This window comes from Gallus gallus, chromosome 1, assembly GCF_016699485.2.
Source record: "Gallus gallus isolate bGalGal1 chromosome 1, bGalGal1.mat.broiler.GRCg7b, whole genome shotgun sequence".
Lineage (NCBI taxonomy): Eukaryota > Metazoa > Chordata > Aves > Galliformes > Phasianidae > Gallus > Gallus gallus.
The window spans coordinates 132,019,716-132,038,315 of record NC_052532.1 but is presented as its reverse complement, the minus strand read 5'-3'; the positions used below and the strand labels follow the sequence as shown (position 1 = coordinate 132,038,315).

General features: G+C 39.5%; 1 protein-coding gene across 14 annotated transcripts in view; it reads right to left on the bottom strand.

Moving 5' to 3' along the window:
- Positions 1-4,609: 4,609 nt before the first annotated feature.
- UBE3A (ubiquitin protein ligase E3A) overlaps positions 4,610-18,600 on the bottom strand; it is a 49,285-nt gene continuing 35,294 nt past the window's right edge. For all 14 annotated transcript variants that reach the window (XM_046901015.1, XM_040707063.2, XM_040707069.2 and 11 more), the window contains 7 exons: positions 12,788-12,932; positions 8,978-9,183; positions 7,275-7,439; positions 6,758-6,913; positions 6,593-6,666; positions 5,565-5,708; positions 4,610-5,349 (listed from right to left, as the gene is read on the bottom strand). In XM_046901015.1, the coding sequence (XP_046756971.1) occupies positions 5,229-5,349; positions 5,565-5,708; positions 6,593-6,666; positions 6,758-6,913; positions 7,275-7,439; positions 8,978-9,183; positions 12,788-12,932 (1,011 nt within the window). In that variant the 3' untranslated portion in view covers positions 4,610-5,228. The remainder of the gene's footprint in view (positions 5,350-5,564; positions 5,709-6,592; positions 6,667-6,757; positions 6,914-7,274; positions 7,440-8,977; positions 9,184-12,787; positions 12,933-18,600) is intronic.

The following is an 18,600-nucleotide window of genomic DNA, read 5'->3' as shown; positions in this document are numbered from 1 at the left end:
TGCCTGGTAGTGTTGCTCAAAGCTGAGACCCATGGGTTTTAACATCTGCTGCAGGTGCAGGAGGGCCAGACTGAGGGAGCAATAACAGAAAAGGGTGGTGACAGCAAACCAGCATGCCTGCATAGACACAGCCTCACACAGCCAGTGTTTGTGGTCAGCCTGGTAGTGCAGACCTTATTCGGGAAGAGCTGAGGAACAACCCCTGCACTTAACTCTCTCAGACTTCAACTCTACAAGCTTTGCTCTGGCCTAATATTTATTAACCAGCAAACAGAGGGCTCTGCTTTACATTAAGAAACAAACTGCTCTTTTTCCACTCCCACACCAGTGTGTCTCTGAGCTGCTCCATTCACTGCAGATTTAGATCTGCTCCCATAGTGCTGGCCAGGATGAGCAGGAAGTTCATTGGCCAAACCTCTTACATGCTGGGCACAGCAGCACAGCAGGAGGGAGTGCTGACCGCAGGAGAGCTGTTCCACATCTTTAAGTATGGACTGGCAACAGGGCAGCATTGGTGCTTGGCTTCAAAGTCCCCTGGCACTATGAGCGTTTCTATCCTGGAACAGACAAAAAGAATCAGACCCGTGTTTACATAATTCAGCATTCATAAAACCCTTTGTGTGTTCCTGATGGCAAAATGAATTATTTACTAGGTGGGTCTGGCAAATGCGCAGGCAGCTGAAGCCAGGCTTTGGGCTGTGGCAGCTTTGTGGAGGGAAGCCGTCAGTGGTCAGTCTAGGAATCCCCATTTCCACCCTAAATTTACAGCAGAGAGATGAAAGGAGGATGCTGAGAGGCTGAGCCCCCAGGGAGGCTGGGGAAGCCCCAGTGTCCTCCACCTGAGGCGGAAGGACACACAGAGACACACATCCCAAGGAACACCCTCAAGGTCTACAGCCAGCTTGGCCTTTTGTTCCCCACATTCAGATTTTGCAGCCATTTCCAGCTCAAGTTTACTCACTGGGCTCACAAGCCAAACGCTGAGGTTTGCAGCTGCCAGCGGCCCTCTGGCAGGTCTACTGTTTCCATCACCTGCAGTTGTTTTCCCCTTCCTCTTGCAGGAGAAGCTGTCCCACCAAGGCCACTCACCCTGAGCAGCCCATCCAGGTGCCCCGTTCAGCAAGAACCAGGGGCCTCTACACACAAACAGATGGAGAAGCACTAAAACATCTTTTCTTTAGCACCACTTACCTCCAGGGCTGATGAACTGAACAAAACGTAGTGCAAAGATCCACTCATTTTCGGAGAACCAACCGTCAGTTCCCCTGCAGTTCAGATTCGTTGTCCAACAAACTTCAGAGATCCCCACTATTGTCATATTACGTATGGATTTAGGCCATTTAGAGCGAGTCTTAGGGCTGATTGTTCCTGAGATCCACACAATGCAGCCTCATACAGCAGGGGCTTGGGGACATCCCTGCAATGCTAAACCAGGCAAGGTCACTGTGCACATGGCCTGGGTCCTGCTACTGACCTTAGGCTTCAACATATTTGGTTGCTTCAGTAACACTGAGAGGCCCATCCATGATCGCTGAAGTTGTGCACAGGTACGGGTGGTGAAGGCACCAGTCCTGGAGGTGTCCCAAGTAACGTGTAGAAGTGGCACCTTATGGACATGGTTAGTGGGCATGGTGGGGATGGGCTAATGGTTGGACTTGATCTTTTCCAGCCTTGACGATTCTACGTCAGACATGTATACGTACGTCATAGACACAGAATGGGAACTGCAGGTAAATTAGCACAGTGCTTTGTGAGTTTGAGGCTAACCCTAATATCAAACAGCTTTTATCAGAAAAGGATTGTGTGGAGCTAAACTTGGAAGAAGCTTCTCTTGTATCTTTTGTTCTGAAATGCTGGAGTTGTTCAGTGTGATGAATGAGGCACAATCCAAAGCACTCCGAAACCTCAGGATGGAGGCACTCAAAGCCACCAGAAGTCTTTAATCCCCCTATGATGGGAGATTACTGCAGCCTGAAGCTCCTACTGCAGTGGTGAAGGCTGCTGTTAGGTGAAGTGTGACTCACGGAGACCCCGGCTCACGCTAGCCCACTTCAGTGTCAGCTCTCCTCAAGACATGGGGAGGGAAGGTGGTCTCCTCGGCTGTCCTGGTCCAGGCTCACGCTAATGCCTGTCAAAGGGTAGATAAGCCCAGTCAGAAATTCACAAAACACTATTCCTTAGTTAAGTGATCTTTGCTCACGCACTGATGGCTTTTCCTCAAATCTTTTTAGCAATCGACAAAAGCCTTCACCTAAAACGTCTGTGCTGCCTTGAGATTCTAGCACTACATACCTTTAGGTTTAAGAAAAACAATCCCTTCAGCCCTCTTCCAAGTACCCAAGAGAGATATTTAAGTGACAGTTTAAGTAAACCTAAACTTGTGACGCTTCTGGAGACCCAGAATTTGCTAAACCTTGCTGAAAGCCTGTGAAAACCATTCAGGGTTGTTCCCAGAGCCCAGCAAAAGAGAACCAAAATGGCACCTTCTGTACCTTGATGAGCCCTTCCAGAAACAGAAGACCACCTGGAACTCCTGTAGAGCACGAGAGCAGTCTGCACCACTTCAACAGTTACTTATCTGGAACTGTAACAGCTGGAGGATTAGCTCAGGTCTGTAACACTGCTAAGGAGATAAGAGGTCATTTTGGGAAAGAGGGCAAATATTTGCGTGGAACACCTGTCAGTTGCAAAGTCTTCATAGCTTACCTGAAAATGATTCCTCAAGAAACAGCCTACAGTTTTAAAGGCTAACACAATTACGCGTTATTTTAATGCTAAAGCATAACAGGACAAACATATTTACAATAACAGCACTTAGAGAGAGCTTTGTATTTCTAGGCAATTATGCGACCTGCCCAGCTTTTGGACATGCCTAAGAACTGTAAGAAGCCCCAAGATTCCTACATGTCCATCAGTTGGGCATAACCACCATCACAGAATCACAGATGGCATGGGTTAGAAGGGATCCCAAGGATCATGAAGCTCCAACCCCCCTACCACAGAGAGGGCCACCAACGTCCTGATCTGACACTAGACCAGGCTGCCCAGGGCCCCATCCAACCTGGCCCTTTAGGGACAGAGCATCCACAGCCTCTCTGGGCATCCTGTGCCAGCACCTCATCACTCTGTGAAGAACTTCCCCCTGACATCCAGTGTAAACCTTTCCTCCTTGAACTTAACCACCTTGAGCTTACCATCCATAGCTACACCAGAATAAAACATATCACAGATACACTCTGAACAGTATCAGGCTACTGATGTCAATTAGACCTGCAACAGAACACCTCACGGTGCTCAGCAGACTGTTCTCACCACCTACAGTGAAAGATGCCCTATGTCCAAATGAATCCATGAGCGCTGTCAAACCATCTTGCATTTTCCTCTTAAATCTGACACATTCAGAGATGGAAGTGCTGAAGGTGTTCCTTAAGTGCCACCTGAAGGTCAAAGATGAGAAGGCAAAGAGCATCCCTCCCTCCCCAGCAAGGCAGATGTGCATCAGCTGGGACTCAAAAGCAGAACACTGCCGGGCCCCATGCCACTACAAGTTCATTTCTGGAGAGTTTTTACCCATCATTAACTCTCAAATTATGCTACACTACAATGTTTTCTACACAAATAATTTAATATCCAGTTTATCAAAGTAAGGAAATCGTTTTCTTTTTCACTGAAACATGGTGAAAAAAGGTCACTGTTTTATTCAGCATCATCGTTACATAGCAGTTGTCTGTTTCTATTACTAGAAAGTAATTATTAAAATAATCCTAAAAGGCATCTTTTCTTTCTCCAACCATTTCAAAACTATGCCTTTTTAATGCCAATTCCACACAGCCACTGCTCTGACCTGTAGTAGTCAGTTATAGCAACTGTCAAGGCACAAGCTCAGCTCTGCACATCAGCTGTAGCTTGTATTATAAAAGAGATATGCCAGTTACGTCTTTGCTTAAAAATGCATAATCCCTTTGTCATATATTGCAACAGGAGAAATTAACATTAAACACAGACTACAAAAGGTAAAGGATTTATTTCCGATATGATTTGTTGAGTTAAATTAAAAACCTACTGAATATTTTCTGTAGCAGATGAACATAACCTCATTACTTACTTTCTAACAGTTTATTTAATGGTTGGAAGTGTACAACATGAAGTAGGCCTTTAGGTTTAATATTTTTTTCAATTTTGCTTATTGTTAGATGAGATCAAAATACAGCAGCCATCCCTTTAGATTACGTTGCAACACTGATCATGTGCCTTGATAAGGAGGAACAACGATTCATTAAATAAATGGCGATGACATAACACGTAGGGAAGACTTTGGATTGTCTATTTAAAAGGTCAACATAATAGGCAATTAAGAATAAAACTTCATTTTAAGTGCACTTCCACATGCTTTGTTTATAATATAGCAAAAACTTCCTATCTTCCCCCACCCCCCCCCAAACACTTCATCACTCCCTACTCTAAAGCTGTTCAGTTGAAAATGCACTTTTCCCCAGTAAACTTTTTTGCTCTTTAGAAAAAGTAACTAAAATCTCTACCCTTTCATATGCTAAGAAATGTTTTTTTCTAATTAAACCCACAATTTATTACAAGACATGTGAAGACAACATATAGTGAAATGAATTTTAATCGTTGTGCTGTGACTAAAGTAAAGTTTTCAAGGCTGCAATTTAACATTCCAAGTTCTCCCTTCCATCTTTATTGATTCTTAAGGTTTTGCACAGAAACTCTTTGGGGGCTAGAACAGCAGTAATTGCATCACACTGTTTTCCAAGACTTCAAGTTTCAAAAGCAAACTCTTCAAAAAGTACAGTTCTTGATTTGATTAGATACAGGGACAAAAATATAGCACATACTTGAAGGTTACATAGTCTACAAATGATGGCAATAGTTTCCTTGGGAGAGTACAGTTTGTTTTCTTGTAAATACTCAAAAAGGCTCAACTTCAAGCAGTAATAAACACAAGCAAAAGTGATTTAACCCTTAAAATAAATATTCAGGAAAACCTCTCTGTACATACAAGTGAAAGAATATGTAACACTTTCACGCTAAAAGAAAAAATAAAGATTTTGTTCATATAAGCAGCTGAAATCTGCTGTTCCAGCCCAATGTCCCCAGTAAAGAAGGGAGGCACAAACACAGGTGACTACTGTAGCTCACTATCTTATGGCCTTTTTGGACAGGGACATCACCACCATCATTTTTTTTCATCCCTTTTGTTACATTTATTACAGCATGCCAAATCCTTTGGCGTATGTGATGGCCTTCAATAATCTTTCTTTAAGCTTTTCTTTGCTTGAGTACTCCGGAAGCAAAAGTACATTAAAGCATGTGTGAGATGTAGGTAACCTGTGGGGAAAACAGAAAATAAGTGAGATCAAGGAACATGTACACGTGCACTACATGCAACAATACACTGCTATTTCCTTATTATGGATTTAGGAATTCAGAGAGCATCCTCTATGCTTCAAGACTCAACTTTCAGATTTAACTAAGTTAATAAATTAAACGAAAGCACAGAATATGCTTCCATTTATAAACAAGCAAATGAAACAGAATTTTACCTCTCTGTATCTGGGCCATTTTTGGCTATGATCATCTTTAACTTTCCAAGTCCTCCCACGGGGGCTCTGTCTGTGCCTGTTGTAAACTGCAAGAACAGTCTTTTCTGTTCATCCGTAAATGAATGGACTATCTCCCAGAATTCCCTAGTGAGGAAGAGAAAAAATAAGTGAATTGATATCAATCTTCAGTGTGAGACCCTCAAAAGCGATCAAATTTCGACACTTTAGAAGTCCAACCAATCTTATCAATTCACAATTACAATCAAGAAAACCCATCACCAACATATTAACCAATCGCTGAGACAGCCAAGTAGAAATTAGAAACATTACCAAAATACTGTAGTTTAGGTATTCTTTAAGTATTAAGTCTGCTGATAAACGACGTGCAAGCGTTCTTTGTCTTACTATTCTTCCACCCTCTGGAGTAATACTGGTTCCACTATACTGTTCAACTGCACCATCTGCTTTCTTAAACGCCACAATAAACAAATGCAACTGCTGTCAAGAGTTCTGCCCGATCGTGAATTACAGCTTTATGGTAGAATCCAGAAGACCAAAGACATGTCTCTGATCCTTGTCTTCACAGAGCTCCCAAGCCAAAGGGGAAGGAAAGGAATAAACACACTAAAAACATTTCCCCTCTTAAGAATGTTGCGCTTGAGTTTAAGAATGTTGCTTGATTTCTAATCAAGAGAAATAAAAAGTTGTTCACACATTGTACCTATTCAAACAATCCATTCCCCCAAAGAAAACCAAAGCAATGCTAATTTATTTAAAGTGCCCTATCTATATGCCTAAGAGAAAGACAAAGTCCCAAAGAAACAAACTTTTAAGATTCACAGAAGTTCACTGGAAGCTAAAGCACTGTTTATGGTATCCACTCTAATGACAGTACTTGAGTCAAGTGGAACTACAGATGAGACTTAAATCCAGTACCTCAAAAATACAAAATCTTACACTATTAAATTCATTACAAAGAAACAGGAAAGGAAACTGCTTGTAATCATTCAGACATTTAAAAAAATTACCTAATAATAAGAGAGTCTCTTGTATAGCCACCATCATATTCTGTAGTTTCTTCTAGTGCTTGAAAATCTAAATTCTGTAAGAAGATGACATTTTTAAGAACGACCACTAATTATATTAGGATCAAAAAAGCTCCACTTTTTCTGATGTACATTCAGGACTCTTACCCTACTTCCACAAATAAGTAATTCAATTTCCTCTGGTCTAAATAAATATTTCAAAGGAGATTCATTGGTCACCATGTGGAATCCTCTCCGAAAGGCCTTGAACTGCTTTTCTACTGATTTATTGAGTATATAGTCAGCATACAGATTGACAAATTCCTGTAAGGAAACAACCCCCAAGAAATCCTTAGTACTTTGATACACACTCCACTACACTCCTATTAATGTAAGACTCCAAAATACATTTAACTCTATGACTGCCCAGATAACCTGAGCTCAGCTTCTACTCAGTAATGGTAAGGAGCAAGTCTCAAATGTTTCTCAAACAGGTCAAAACACCCCCAGAAGCTATGTCTGTATGTACGTATCAATGTTCCCTTTAACAAAACAAACACAAGTAACTATATGCTTTAACACTTACGTTGTGAGACCAAATTGCTATAGAGCCCCAGTTAATTCTGCACAGAGCACCCAAAAATTACTCATTACTTTTAAGAAGTTATTTGAATACAAAGCATACCTTTCTATTTTCATTTGTTATAGGAATTTTATCACCATTTTCCTTTAAATCATGCATCATTGGATTGCCAAAGAGATCCGTGTGAGATATTTGAAAAGTTATCATCATATCATCTTCCACACTTCCTTCATACTCCAGCAAGTCTCTCAAACTCTGGTAAAGAACCTATAAGATTAAGATACAGGTCTGTCATAAGTAAGTTTCAATACATTTCACGGAGCAATATCAGAGGATGTGAAATAATCTGTCATGAAAACAGTAGTGACAAGTTACTTAATTCCCATTCACTCCTAACAAATGACCATCAAGCTCACTCAGTGTTTGTAAAAGCAACCAAGAGCAGATGCTAAGGAAAGACAAAGAGAAAAAAGGCAACAAATGATAATAATGACCTGAGGAAAGCCTACTATTACCCAGGGGTTGTGTCAAACACTATGGTCTGATCTGTGGGTTGAGAGTCAGCGATTAACTTTCACTTTTACCTCTTTTGAACCCATATTTACATCCAGAACACTTTAAATCACTTAGTTCAATTTGTGCATTAAAAATCAAAGAAATAACTGGATCAGAGAAAAAATGGGCAGCAGGTTTTTATCCCCTACATCTTGATTTGAAAGCGGATTAGGAAGTAATGTAGAAGCAAGCAACATAGATAGGACAGTCATTAAATTAAGAAAGTGTGTACAAAAAAAAAAAAAGAAATACAGAAGTTAACAAATCCCAAGGTCTTTACAAAATAAGTACAGCTTAGGTCAGAGTTTGACAAGTGCAATCTGAAATTACTTTTGACAGTTAGTTCCACTGAAAGAAATGGTCAGTCTTCCTCCTTACAACGCCTTAGGAAAAGACTAAGGCTCTCTGGAGACCAAAGCCTATGCAGAAAAGAAACAATTCTTTGGCTAGGACAGAGGTGTGGGACTCAGACTGAATACAAACTGAAGGTAAAAGAAAAAGCAAGTGCAAATGTATTTTTGTAGTTAAATAGAAGTACTAAGTTCCCTCTTTATGTTTTAATTACTGAAAGTTTACATGAAAGCCTCACTCTTTTACTAGCTGTATTCTTTCAACATTTCCACAGCATCTCTTAAAATACCTTGCAAATGATTGGATTTGAAACCCTTGGTTGTACCTAAGTAGGGAAGCCCCTATCAATCCTCCATGCTCTATTGTTAGAGAAAGTATTGTGTGGCTTGATTACCTGGAACTTCATCTTCGGTTTGTGAAAGCTCTGAAGTAAGTGTTTAAGTTATATTAAAATACCAGGAGGAAGCACAATACAAGCATCAAACCTTTGCAGGTCAAGTGCCACTGTAACGTATTTTGTAGAAAACTATACAATGCAATCCTATCTATTGTTTTAGAAATCTCTTTGGGAAGCTATTAAGCAACAATTAACAACAGATCATGTTAATAAACTATTTCATAGTTAGTTGCTAATACATGACATTAGGCAACTTGGATAGCTTGCTAAAAAAAATAAATAGAACAAAGCTCTATTAATATCCAGCCTTATTTGTTCACAACCTCTACCAAGTCCAGATATAGGTTTTCATTGGTATCAATTTGTTCTAACAGATACAGAGTCTTCACACAAGTCACTGGTTAATTTACTTTCAGTTTTGACAGTTCTATTGCATTTAAATCTTGATTAAGGCAGTACACAGAAAATGCAGTAATAAACACAAGGAACATAATGAACTTACAGGATGAGAGTCTGCCAGATCACGGAAAGTTCCTTTTTTGCCCATCAGCTTCCTGTAGACAACCATGGGAAAATGTACATCCAGTATACAGTTATTGTAAATGGCGAGACCCAGTACTATGCCAATCAGTGTAAACTGACCCTCAGTTTCGAAAGAGGACGGATTAAACCAAAACAGTTTTGTAGATTCATCATATGTGAACATGCCTGTAAAAAATTATTTTAAACAGTTATGGTTATATTAAAAAAAAAACCCAACACGTAAAACATACCTTTATAAACCCCTGTATATTAGAACATGTCTGAAACATTTAGGATTATGCTGAATTTAAAGGCAAAGAAAAGCTACTTACCTTTAGGGTAATAGAAGCTACTCAAAATGCTAGTACTCACATTACCACTAAAAGCATGCATGAGCCCTGTGATACTAAACCCTACAGTGCCCCGCTGAAGCTGCACGTATACAATCTTCTACCCCTTCCATTACTGAGGAAGAAGCAGCACATTGTCAACACAGATTTTAACTTTGATAAATCCAACAGTGCAAGAGCAGAATGTAATCAAAAATCATGTGGATGAAATCACATTGAACTCCAGTTAGTATAAGCGGTGGGCTTTCCTCAAAGGCTTTTTCATGCTGATTCTAGCCAAAGAACAGGACCAGATGCAGTTTCATCACTGAGCCATGCAGCAGGAAAGGATCTGGGGGTGCTGCTAGTCAACAGCTGGCTGAACACAAGCCAGCAGTGTGCCCAGTTGGCCAAGAAGGCCAGTGACATCATGGCTTGTATCAGAAACAGTGCAGCCAGCAGCAGCAGCAAGGTGATCATCCCTCTGTACTCGGTTCTGGTGAGACCGCACCTTAAGTGCTGTGTTCAGTTTTGGGCCTCTCACTGCAAAAGAGACATTGAGGCCCTGGAGCGTCCAGATAAAGGCAATGAAGCTGTGAGGGGTCTGGAGCACAAGTCTTATGGGAAGCAGCTGAAGGAGCTGGGATTGTTCAAGTCTGGAGAAGAGGAGGCCCAGGGAAGACCTCATCGCTCTCTATAATGACCTGGAAGGAGGCTGTGGTGAGCTGGGGGTTGGCCTCTTGTCCCAGGTAACTAGCGAAAGGATAGTAATTGCCTTAAGGTAATGGCCAGGGGAAGTTTATATCAGATATTAAGAAAACCTTCTTCACAGAGAGGACTGTGAGGCATTGAAACAGGCTGCCAAGGGAAGTGGTGGAGTCATTGTCCTGGCAGGTGTTCAAGAACTGTGTAGATGTGGCACTGAGGGATGTGGTAAGTGGGCATAGTGGGGATGAGTTGACAGATTCAGTGATTTGAGACGTTTTTTCCAACCTTTCTGATTCTATGAACTGAAACTTATGGTGATGAGCTGGTGATAAGAGTTACAAATGAACTTAAAATGAGTTAGATGTGCAACACGCACTCACATATATACATATAAGCATATAAAAATGTAAACAATTTTTGATACTCAGCTGAATTGCTTCAGCTGTCACGGACATTCTGACTTGACAAGAAAACACAACATGGGTCCGCTGTTTCATAGAAGGGCTGCAATTTTAATAGTATGTCACCATGATAAGGGGTAGGTGGCTTCGTCTTTTTTCCTGTATTCCCTCATTTCATTAACATACTGTTTCAGGTAACTAATTTCTTGCCAACATCACAGCAGGCTTCATTAAACAGTTGAACTGGCACATGCTGAAAGCTGAGGGGAAGGGATAGGGCTATATGAATGAGAGTAGGCCAAAGAGCCCCTTACCCTTTTTGCTGTAGCAAGCCACCAGATTAGCTCTTGCTCATCAAAACAGTTTTTATACAGGCTATAAACTGTTTAAATTAATCCCCTTATGAAGTCCACTGCTTACAACAAGTGTTTAATAACGAAGGACTAACATTTTTCCCAGATTCACCTCTGAAAAGGCTCTAAAATGAAATCCCATTTTATTCATTGACCAAAACTAGGACTACCATGCATTAAAATCACAATTATAACACCAGAAAAAAAGGGAAGCTGAAATAAAGGGAAAACAACTGTACAACGTAGCTAGCAGTACTATAGGAAATTACACCCACTTTTACCATGAAAATTACTGGTAGTAAATCCCCAACTTTGTCTGTGTTATTGCTTCCTTGAACAAAATCTTTAAGGTAGCTTGTAATATGAAAAGCCTTAGCAATGTACTTGCAAATGAACGATTAGAACAACAAACATCACTTCACGTAACTATCAGGAGACAGCTAATTATCTTCAAAGGAATTTTTTCTACTGGTAAATAAAGCATTTACAAATCAGATGTCATGCTTGGTATACACAGTGTGTAAGCTGTTATACTACAGTGCATGTTAATAGGTGCAAAATAAAACGTGAAAACAAGCTATAGTTTCTGCTTCTACATACCTATGGCATAAGCAGATAAGTTAGCTTTTGTCAGTAAAGTTGATATACATGAAATAAGAGCATGTAATTATTTGTACTCGAATACAACCGCAACATTTAAACCATGCGTGCACAGCTAATGTATTATACATCTTTATCTGAAGGGAACACCCAAACACTAGCCAGATATTACTAGCTGAACCAGACTTCAATTCTGACATAGGGCTATTTCAGTATACAGCACTGAATGAAGAAAAACCCCACAAGACTTTCACTGACCCAATGTTAAAAAAAAAAAAAAAAAGGAATTTTACTTTGGAAATAAGACTTCCTTATTTTGAGAAAGTACTAATACTTTCATACACTCCAATATATGCTGACTAGACTTGCTAACCTAGATTCTAAATCTCTCCAACTGCAGTTTTCTGAGTAAGACTTGTCTATGGATCCGTGCCACTTGTTAACAAGATCTGGCTTGCATGCGCTGAAGGGCAAGTCCCAAGATTCAGATTCTTTTACCTCTTCTGGGAACTTCCTTTCTTGTCTGGTCAAAAATGAATACCTGTTTCTGTGTCAATTTTCTAAACCACAAAGCTCAGTACAATGGCTTTTTAAAAAAGTGAGTTTGATGAACACAAGTTACCTACCAGCCACAAGCTGTTCGGCCTTAAAGGAAATTACTATGAAATTAGCACGGTAACCAGGTAAAAGTCTTTGATTTCTATACTGACACACTGCATTCCCAATAACATTTAAACCATTTTAATCCTTTAAAAGCTGCAAGCAAGCTGCATATTAAAAGCAGAATATAGTAGCATTAAAAAAAAAAATGGAAGCGTTAAGGGAAAAACAGTAAATGTGATTAACACACAAATATAAAAACTTTGACTATGACAAATTATTTGTAGTTCTTCTTAATCAACTACAAGCAAATCTGACACTACTGGTATGCTGTAGCCATTTTATATTAACCCATTAGAAGTACTGAGACTTTTTAGAATGAGATTTTTCTTAAGCTGAGGGAAAGGGAGGAAATAACTCAAGAACTCACCATAGTCCTACTCTGGTTTTATTGCAGAAGTTCTTCCTCTTTGGTTTGCTTACTAATTCTAGAAGCTAATCACAAAGCAAAGTGAGGAAAAAGGTGAGAGAACAAACAAAGGAACCCTGCAGAGGAACCCTATCCTACTGATTCATATTTAAGCAAATGATGGCTCTCAGTAACTGCACAGTTATGCCTCTCATCACTGCTTCTCAGAAGGACGACTGACGGCAAAATGCTGAACCCTCAATGAGTTAAGTACTCTCACGACACCAAGAAATCAATCCGTGTGGCTTCAGGGAAAAGAAGCAGCAGATGTAGAAAGGCACTACAAATACCTTCACTTCTGAATACTCAGTAAGTTATTAGACAACATACCAATATCTGGATTGAAGATTTCTTCCACAACCAGTTGAAAAAATTCTTTGGAAACACCTCCTTCATCTACCCCTTGCTCTCCTTCAAATTCAACATACAATTGCTTCTTCAAGTCTGCAGGATTTTCCATGGCAATCATCTCTAGCTATTGAGTGAACAGATGTAATTATTGCATTAGTACATCTCAGTAGAACATCAAGTAACTAAAGCAAAATCACCCTCCAGATCTAAGAAGAAAGCATATATAAATCACAACTTAAAATATACCAATATTAATGCTAAATCACTTTAAACATGTAGTAGCATTTGGAGATTTCTGTAGCAAGAAACTTACCAAAGATGAGATCTGTTAGCCAGTTAAGTCTGCTATAGCTCTCTATTGCCATTCTTTTAAACACTTACTTCAAGTAAGTTAGCATTATGTTGGATAAAAATCTCAAAAACAAATACGAAAACAAAGTGTACTGCTGTGATAATTGAATTCATCTGACAACAAAAGACTGCAGCGTGATCTACTTAACTGACAACGACATGTTTTGTGAATACAAAGATATATTTTTTGGAAGCTTCACGTGATAACTTATAGCAGAAGACATGTCTTTATAAGGCATGCTCACTAAGTGTAGAGACGAGAGGAACAAAAATAAAAAGACACCAATATCAGTGAAATGAATCTCCTTTCCTCCTGACCCTAACTGAAGAAATCTCAATTCTCTTGTTCTTTTGCCTTCAGTGGCCTTAAGCAGATCTACTGCATTTCTCCCTGGGAAGCATAAGGGAGGACATCTCTTCATAACAAAGAGATGTTTTATAGGAAAGGGTTTCACTTCTATATACAAACTGTTACAGGGCTGTAACACTCTTTCCAACAGAAATTTGTCCTTTCATTAAACTACAAGTTAGAGGTTTTATACCTGGCAAGAAATAATGCTACTTAAAGAGTAAACATGCTACACCTGTGCAGTATTATGACATTAAACATATCTACATGCAGAAGAAAATTCAACAGCTGTACAGTTACACAAAGATGAACCTCTACATTCCTCTATGAAGAATTCTACGTATGACAGTAACTGCCAATTGTATTTACCAGTATGTATTCTTAGCATGCAAAACCATTTCTTTTCTATTTCACTACCCCAGTTTATCTCCACAGCCACCAACACACCTGGGAGTGTAAAGGAAAACAGGAAGAAAGAAGATAAAGAAAGGAGTTACATCAGTGACTGAGACATCAGGGCAGATGAGTGACAGAGCTCAAGGTGGGTGAAGACTTTGAAGCTCCTCATACAAAAGGAGCATGTGGGGAAAGCATCACATCAACAGGTATAGAAAATTAGTATCAGGAAGGGTAGATACAGGCTATCTATATAGCCTATATATAGGGTAGCTCCACTGATTATAAAGCACAGTTAAAGAAATGGAGGTTAGCCGTGAAGACCCACAGTGAGTGAGGTCAGATTACTAGATGAGATATATATTAAGATTTTTCTACATGGAATGTTGTAATTTAGATAGGTACCATCTAAAGCACTCTCCCCATACAGTATTCAATCGACTATCACTGGCAATGAACTATTTCAGCTCCTAAGGAGACTAAAATAACATATTTTGAACTTCGCCATGTTTTTAACAAACAATATCTCTTCTGTAAACCCATGCAGCAATTCCCTATCTTTGATATTCTCATCACGTTTCCCACAGTAGTACAGTTTTGCATCTTGCCTTCCATATACATCTTTTAAGTTACACACTGTATAGATGTGTTAGAAGAATTTTGCTTCTGCACAGGACAACAGAGCTCAAGCCTTGTTCTAAATAAAAGACAGTCATTTAACAAACATAGTGGTAATTTTCAGATCATACTGGTTATACATGAAAGCTGGATAGACAGAAGTGGCACTAATACTACTTTTTTTCTTCCCAGCCATGCCTTTGTTGACTGTATATTTGCTACCACCATCAAATTACTATTTGGAAAGTCGTATGAATTCTGATGAGTTCTGAAAAAGCAGGTATTGGGTGTGCATTTTTGTTGAGGCAGCACTCTCTTGCCATAGTACAAAGATTCTCATGTCAGAAAAGCATTGCATTTATCTTTAGTTCTTTGGCTGAGAACTAGACTGCAACGAGCAACATAAAAGAAAAGTAGTAAAGGGGAAGGAAGCACTCTTAGTTGAGCAGTGCTGGCTGGGGCAGATTGGAACACTGTGCTGGATGTCTGAGAGGAAGTCAGATAAAGGATTACCAACAAACCCGTATTTTGAGTCAAAGTCTAATGTTTCTTGAAGAAGATTTTATAACCAGGACAATGTTGCTAAGCTGCTCAGCCGAAAGTCACGGATTTAGCTGCTCCTCTGAACATCCGTGTCTCTCAACTGATGCTTAAGAAGAAAAAAATGGAACTTGGTAGAAAACAGACATAATCAGAGAGGCCCTGAATTTCAGCATAACTGCAGTAGTGTTTCTTAAGTGAGGAAGTACGAACATCAGCTGAAAGGATTTATATATTTATTTTTTTAACAACCAGATCTACTTCAGTCATGCTAACACAGATACTGCTGGATCAACCCAATCTGAGTACATGGGAGTTTTAGAAGCTAACATTTTCTGCCAGGATCGTTTAGCTAAACATATGAAGTCATAACACTTCCCAGCAACTTCCCAGAAAGCACCACCTTAAGCTGTATTTCATGGTCCATACATATGCTTGCTGGCATACATCAATACTGTCAGAATAAGGGCTGAGATTTTCAGCTGAACATACAAAAAACAGTTTAAGTCTACAAGAACACCATAAAGCTCCTGGAATACTTGGTGCCTAACAATGTGAGAATCTGCACGCTGGTTTTAGTTGTCACAGTTTTAGCTCATTGATCCAGTTGGCAGAGCCATTTAAAAGAGGCCCACTGTCTTCCAGCTGCCTGAATTCAAGACAAGATTTGTCCAAGTGAATTTCTACTCTGCAAGGAAGTACCAGCCAGAGATACTAGCTTGCTGGAGGAATCCACATCTGCAGAACTCAACTCGTAGCTCATACCTCTTAAATTACTGCTACCTGAAAATAAATCCACATAGAATCTGTGCAAAAAAAAAGAAGAGTAAACTCAGAGGAAGAGGATGAAAGAAAGAACCATTGGGAGATGAAAAGGCAGAAGAGGGGATTTAAGGATAAGCTTTTCATTACCATCACATCCATGTAACATGACTCAGTTGTATTGGAGCTAACCTCTTGAAAGAAACGCATTATACACAAAAAAAGCATGTCAACTGCTTTCTAGGACTGTAAGCTGAGCTCTCAGCTCCCAAGCATGAGAGTTCTGTAATAGAAGCGAGGACTAACACTCTACCATTTCACCTCTCAGGAATTTTCAGACTAATGTACGTAAAAATAAGTATACTGTAAGCATACAGTACAAAGTCTGTTTCATTAAGCTCATCTCAATAGAAAACAAAAATAAACGTTTGATGGCACAGAAGCAAAGAAATTGAACCATGAATTTCTAAATGAAAATTTTGCTTAGGTGTATTGATTCCAGGGACAACTACAGTTCTCTTCATAGAAAACAGCTTTAAGTAAGTATTTAAAAGGTATTACTTCAAATTCGCAGGGTAAGCAAAAAATCCTGCTGTAATTAAAAAATACTGGTGTTCATATTTGTTTTAACGAAGTCCAAAAAGCAGGACGTACATGATGAATTCAAGTTTAAATACTGAGAGAAAACCAGCTTGACTGATTAGCAGAGATCTGTAATCGAGTCCACTTGCTCAAATAAATGATGAAAGCTGATTGCTACCGTTGTTTTTAAAATATCCAGTGCTGTTAAAAATATGATAAGATCACCTCAACCTCACCTTATAATCAATATTCTTGAGAATGACTTCATCAAGAAATGGTCAGTTATTATGCATATTGTCAAGAATTCTGTAGAAAATACCCTGGAAAAACACTGGTCTACTGACATGAGTATAAAATTACTCGTAATTCAAATAAATCAAGGTATTCAGATCAACAGTTCATTGAATACAAATCCTGTAAGTAAAACAAACAAAGGAAAAAACAACAGCAGTGCAAGAGTAAAATATCAGAAGTGTTATTACTTACCTGTAACTTAAGCACTGAACAGATTTAAGACTACGCTTTCACAGCTCAAGACTTGGCAAAGTCTTTCTAATAGTTGTCAGTGAGATCCTTGCCAAGTTCAATATCACACCCTAAGCTCCAGCTGTTACTGATACAAACTTGTACAGAGTAGCTTTCACTTTCATACCGTGTGTTTCTACCCTAACACTGATGGCATCAAATCTGTCTTTGACCTGCAGTTCCAACTCTGAGCAGAGACACCAGGTCACTTCTATGAATGGGACATAATGAAGACTTCTGTCCTGACTTATTTCACGCAAATGAAGCATCAGGAAGTGGAAACCAATCAATGAAAATTGTGACAAGCACTTCCAAATTTGTTACGGGAAGCACCTATAGCAACAGCACTGGTTTTTAAACTGACAGATCAGACCCTGCTGAGTAAAGCACAAGGCGATAGCACTGAGCAGCATTTCCCTGACTAACTTGTCCTGCTAACTGCAGATTTACAGCTTAGAGCCTTCCTGAGGTTTGTGTGAGTCACACCAAATGCCTGCACTTATTAGCTCCTGATAGATTCTTCTTTCATGACTGGCAAATAAGATGGATAACTTTAAGATGCACTGGAAGAACTATGCCCTTGAGCACTGATAACTCTTATTGTCAACTAAAACACATTCATCATTTAAAGGTGACTACTGTATGCTGTATTATTACTAGTACATTCTCTATCAGTATTTTTAATCATAGTTTATATAGAATCATAGAACTGTTTGAGTTGGAAGGGACTTCTAAAGGCCATCTACTCAAACACCCTTGCAATGAACAGGGACACCTATGGCTACATCAGGTTGCTCAGAGCTCCATCCAGCCCAGCCCTGAATGTCTCCAAGGATGGGGCATCCACCACCTCTCTGAGCAACCTGTTCCAGGGTATCACTACCCTTACAATGAAAAAAACAAACCGAAAACCAAAAAACCTTTCCTTGCATCCAATCTAAATCTCCACTCTTTCAGTTTGAAACCGATGGTCCGTACAACAGAGTAAATCTTCAATCATCACCATTTCTTGAATATCACTCATTTTTCACTTTCGAGAAGTGCTTGGTCCATGCTTGTTTTTGTTGACCAACACCATAAGTTCAGCTCACCGTTTGACTGTAAAAGCGTTCAATTTTCCTTTATTTTCAGTCTCAGAATAAACAGTCTAAAATTTCTACTATCCTTAGGTTTTTGACAGTCAGATCATCATAATGTAACATGTTCCGACAGCTTAAATTAACATCCATTACAGGATCCATGGCAACTGCCCAGGCATGTATTTGTAGACTGCTGGAGTGCCCGGGCTGCTGAACATGCATCACAAATGAGTATGTTTGATTTAAATCACCAACAGTGCAGTGCAGATGTCTGCTGTGGCCCAGCTGAGCTGTAGGAACTCACCAAGTAGTTGCTGTCCATGAGCTAAGTTACATTAAACACTTTTTGTCCTCAAAGATTTCTTCCCCACCTTCAGTATGAGGAAGGTCTGCTTCTTCTCTGCTAGACTTGATATTAATAAAACATCTCCCCAGAACTAACTCTTACACTGTTTCAGTTCATCCTCTCCTGAAGAGAAAGTACTTTACTCTTTCCCATTATTTATGTGTATCAAAGTTGAAGAGTGTCAATGAAATTAACTCTGTTACTTTAAGGTGACAAAACTGAACTGGACACAAGGTAAGCTTGA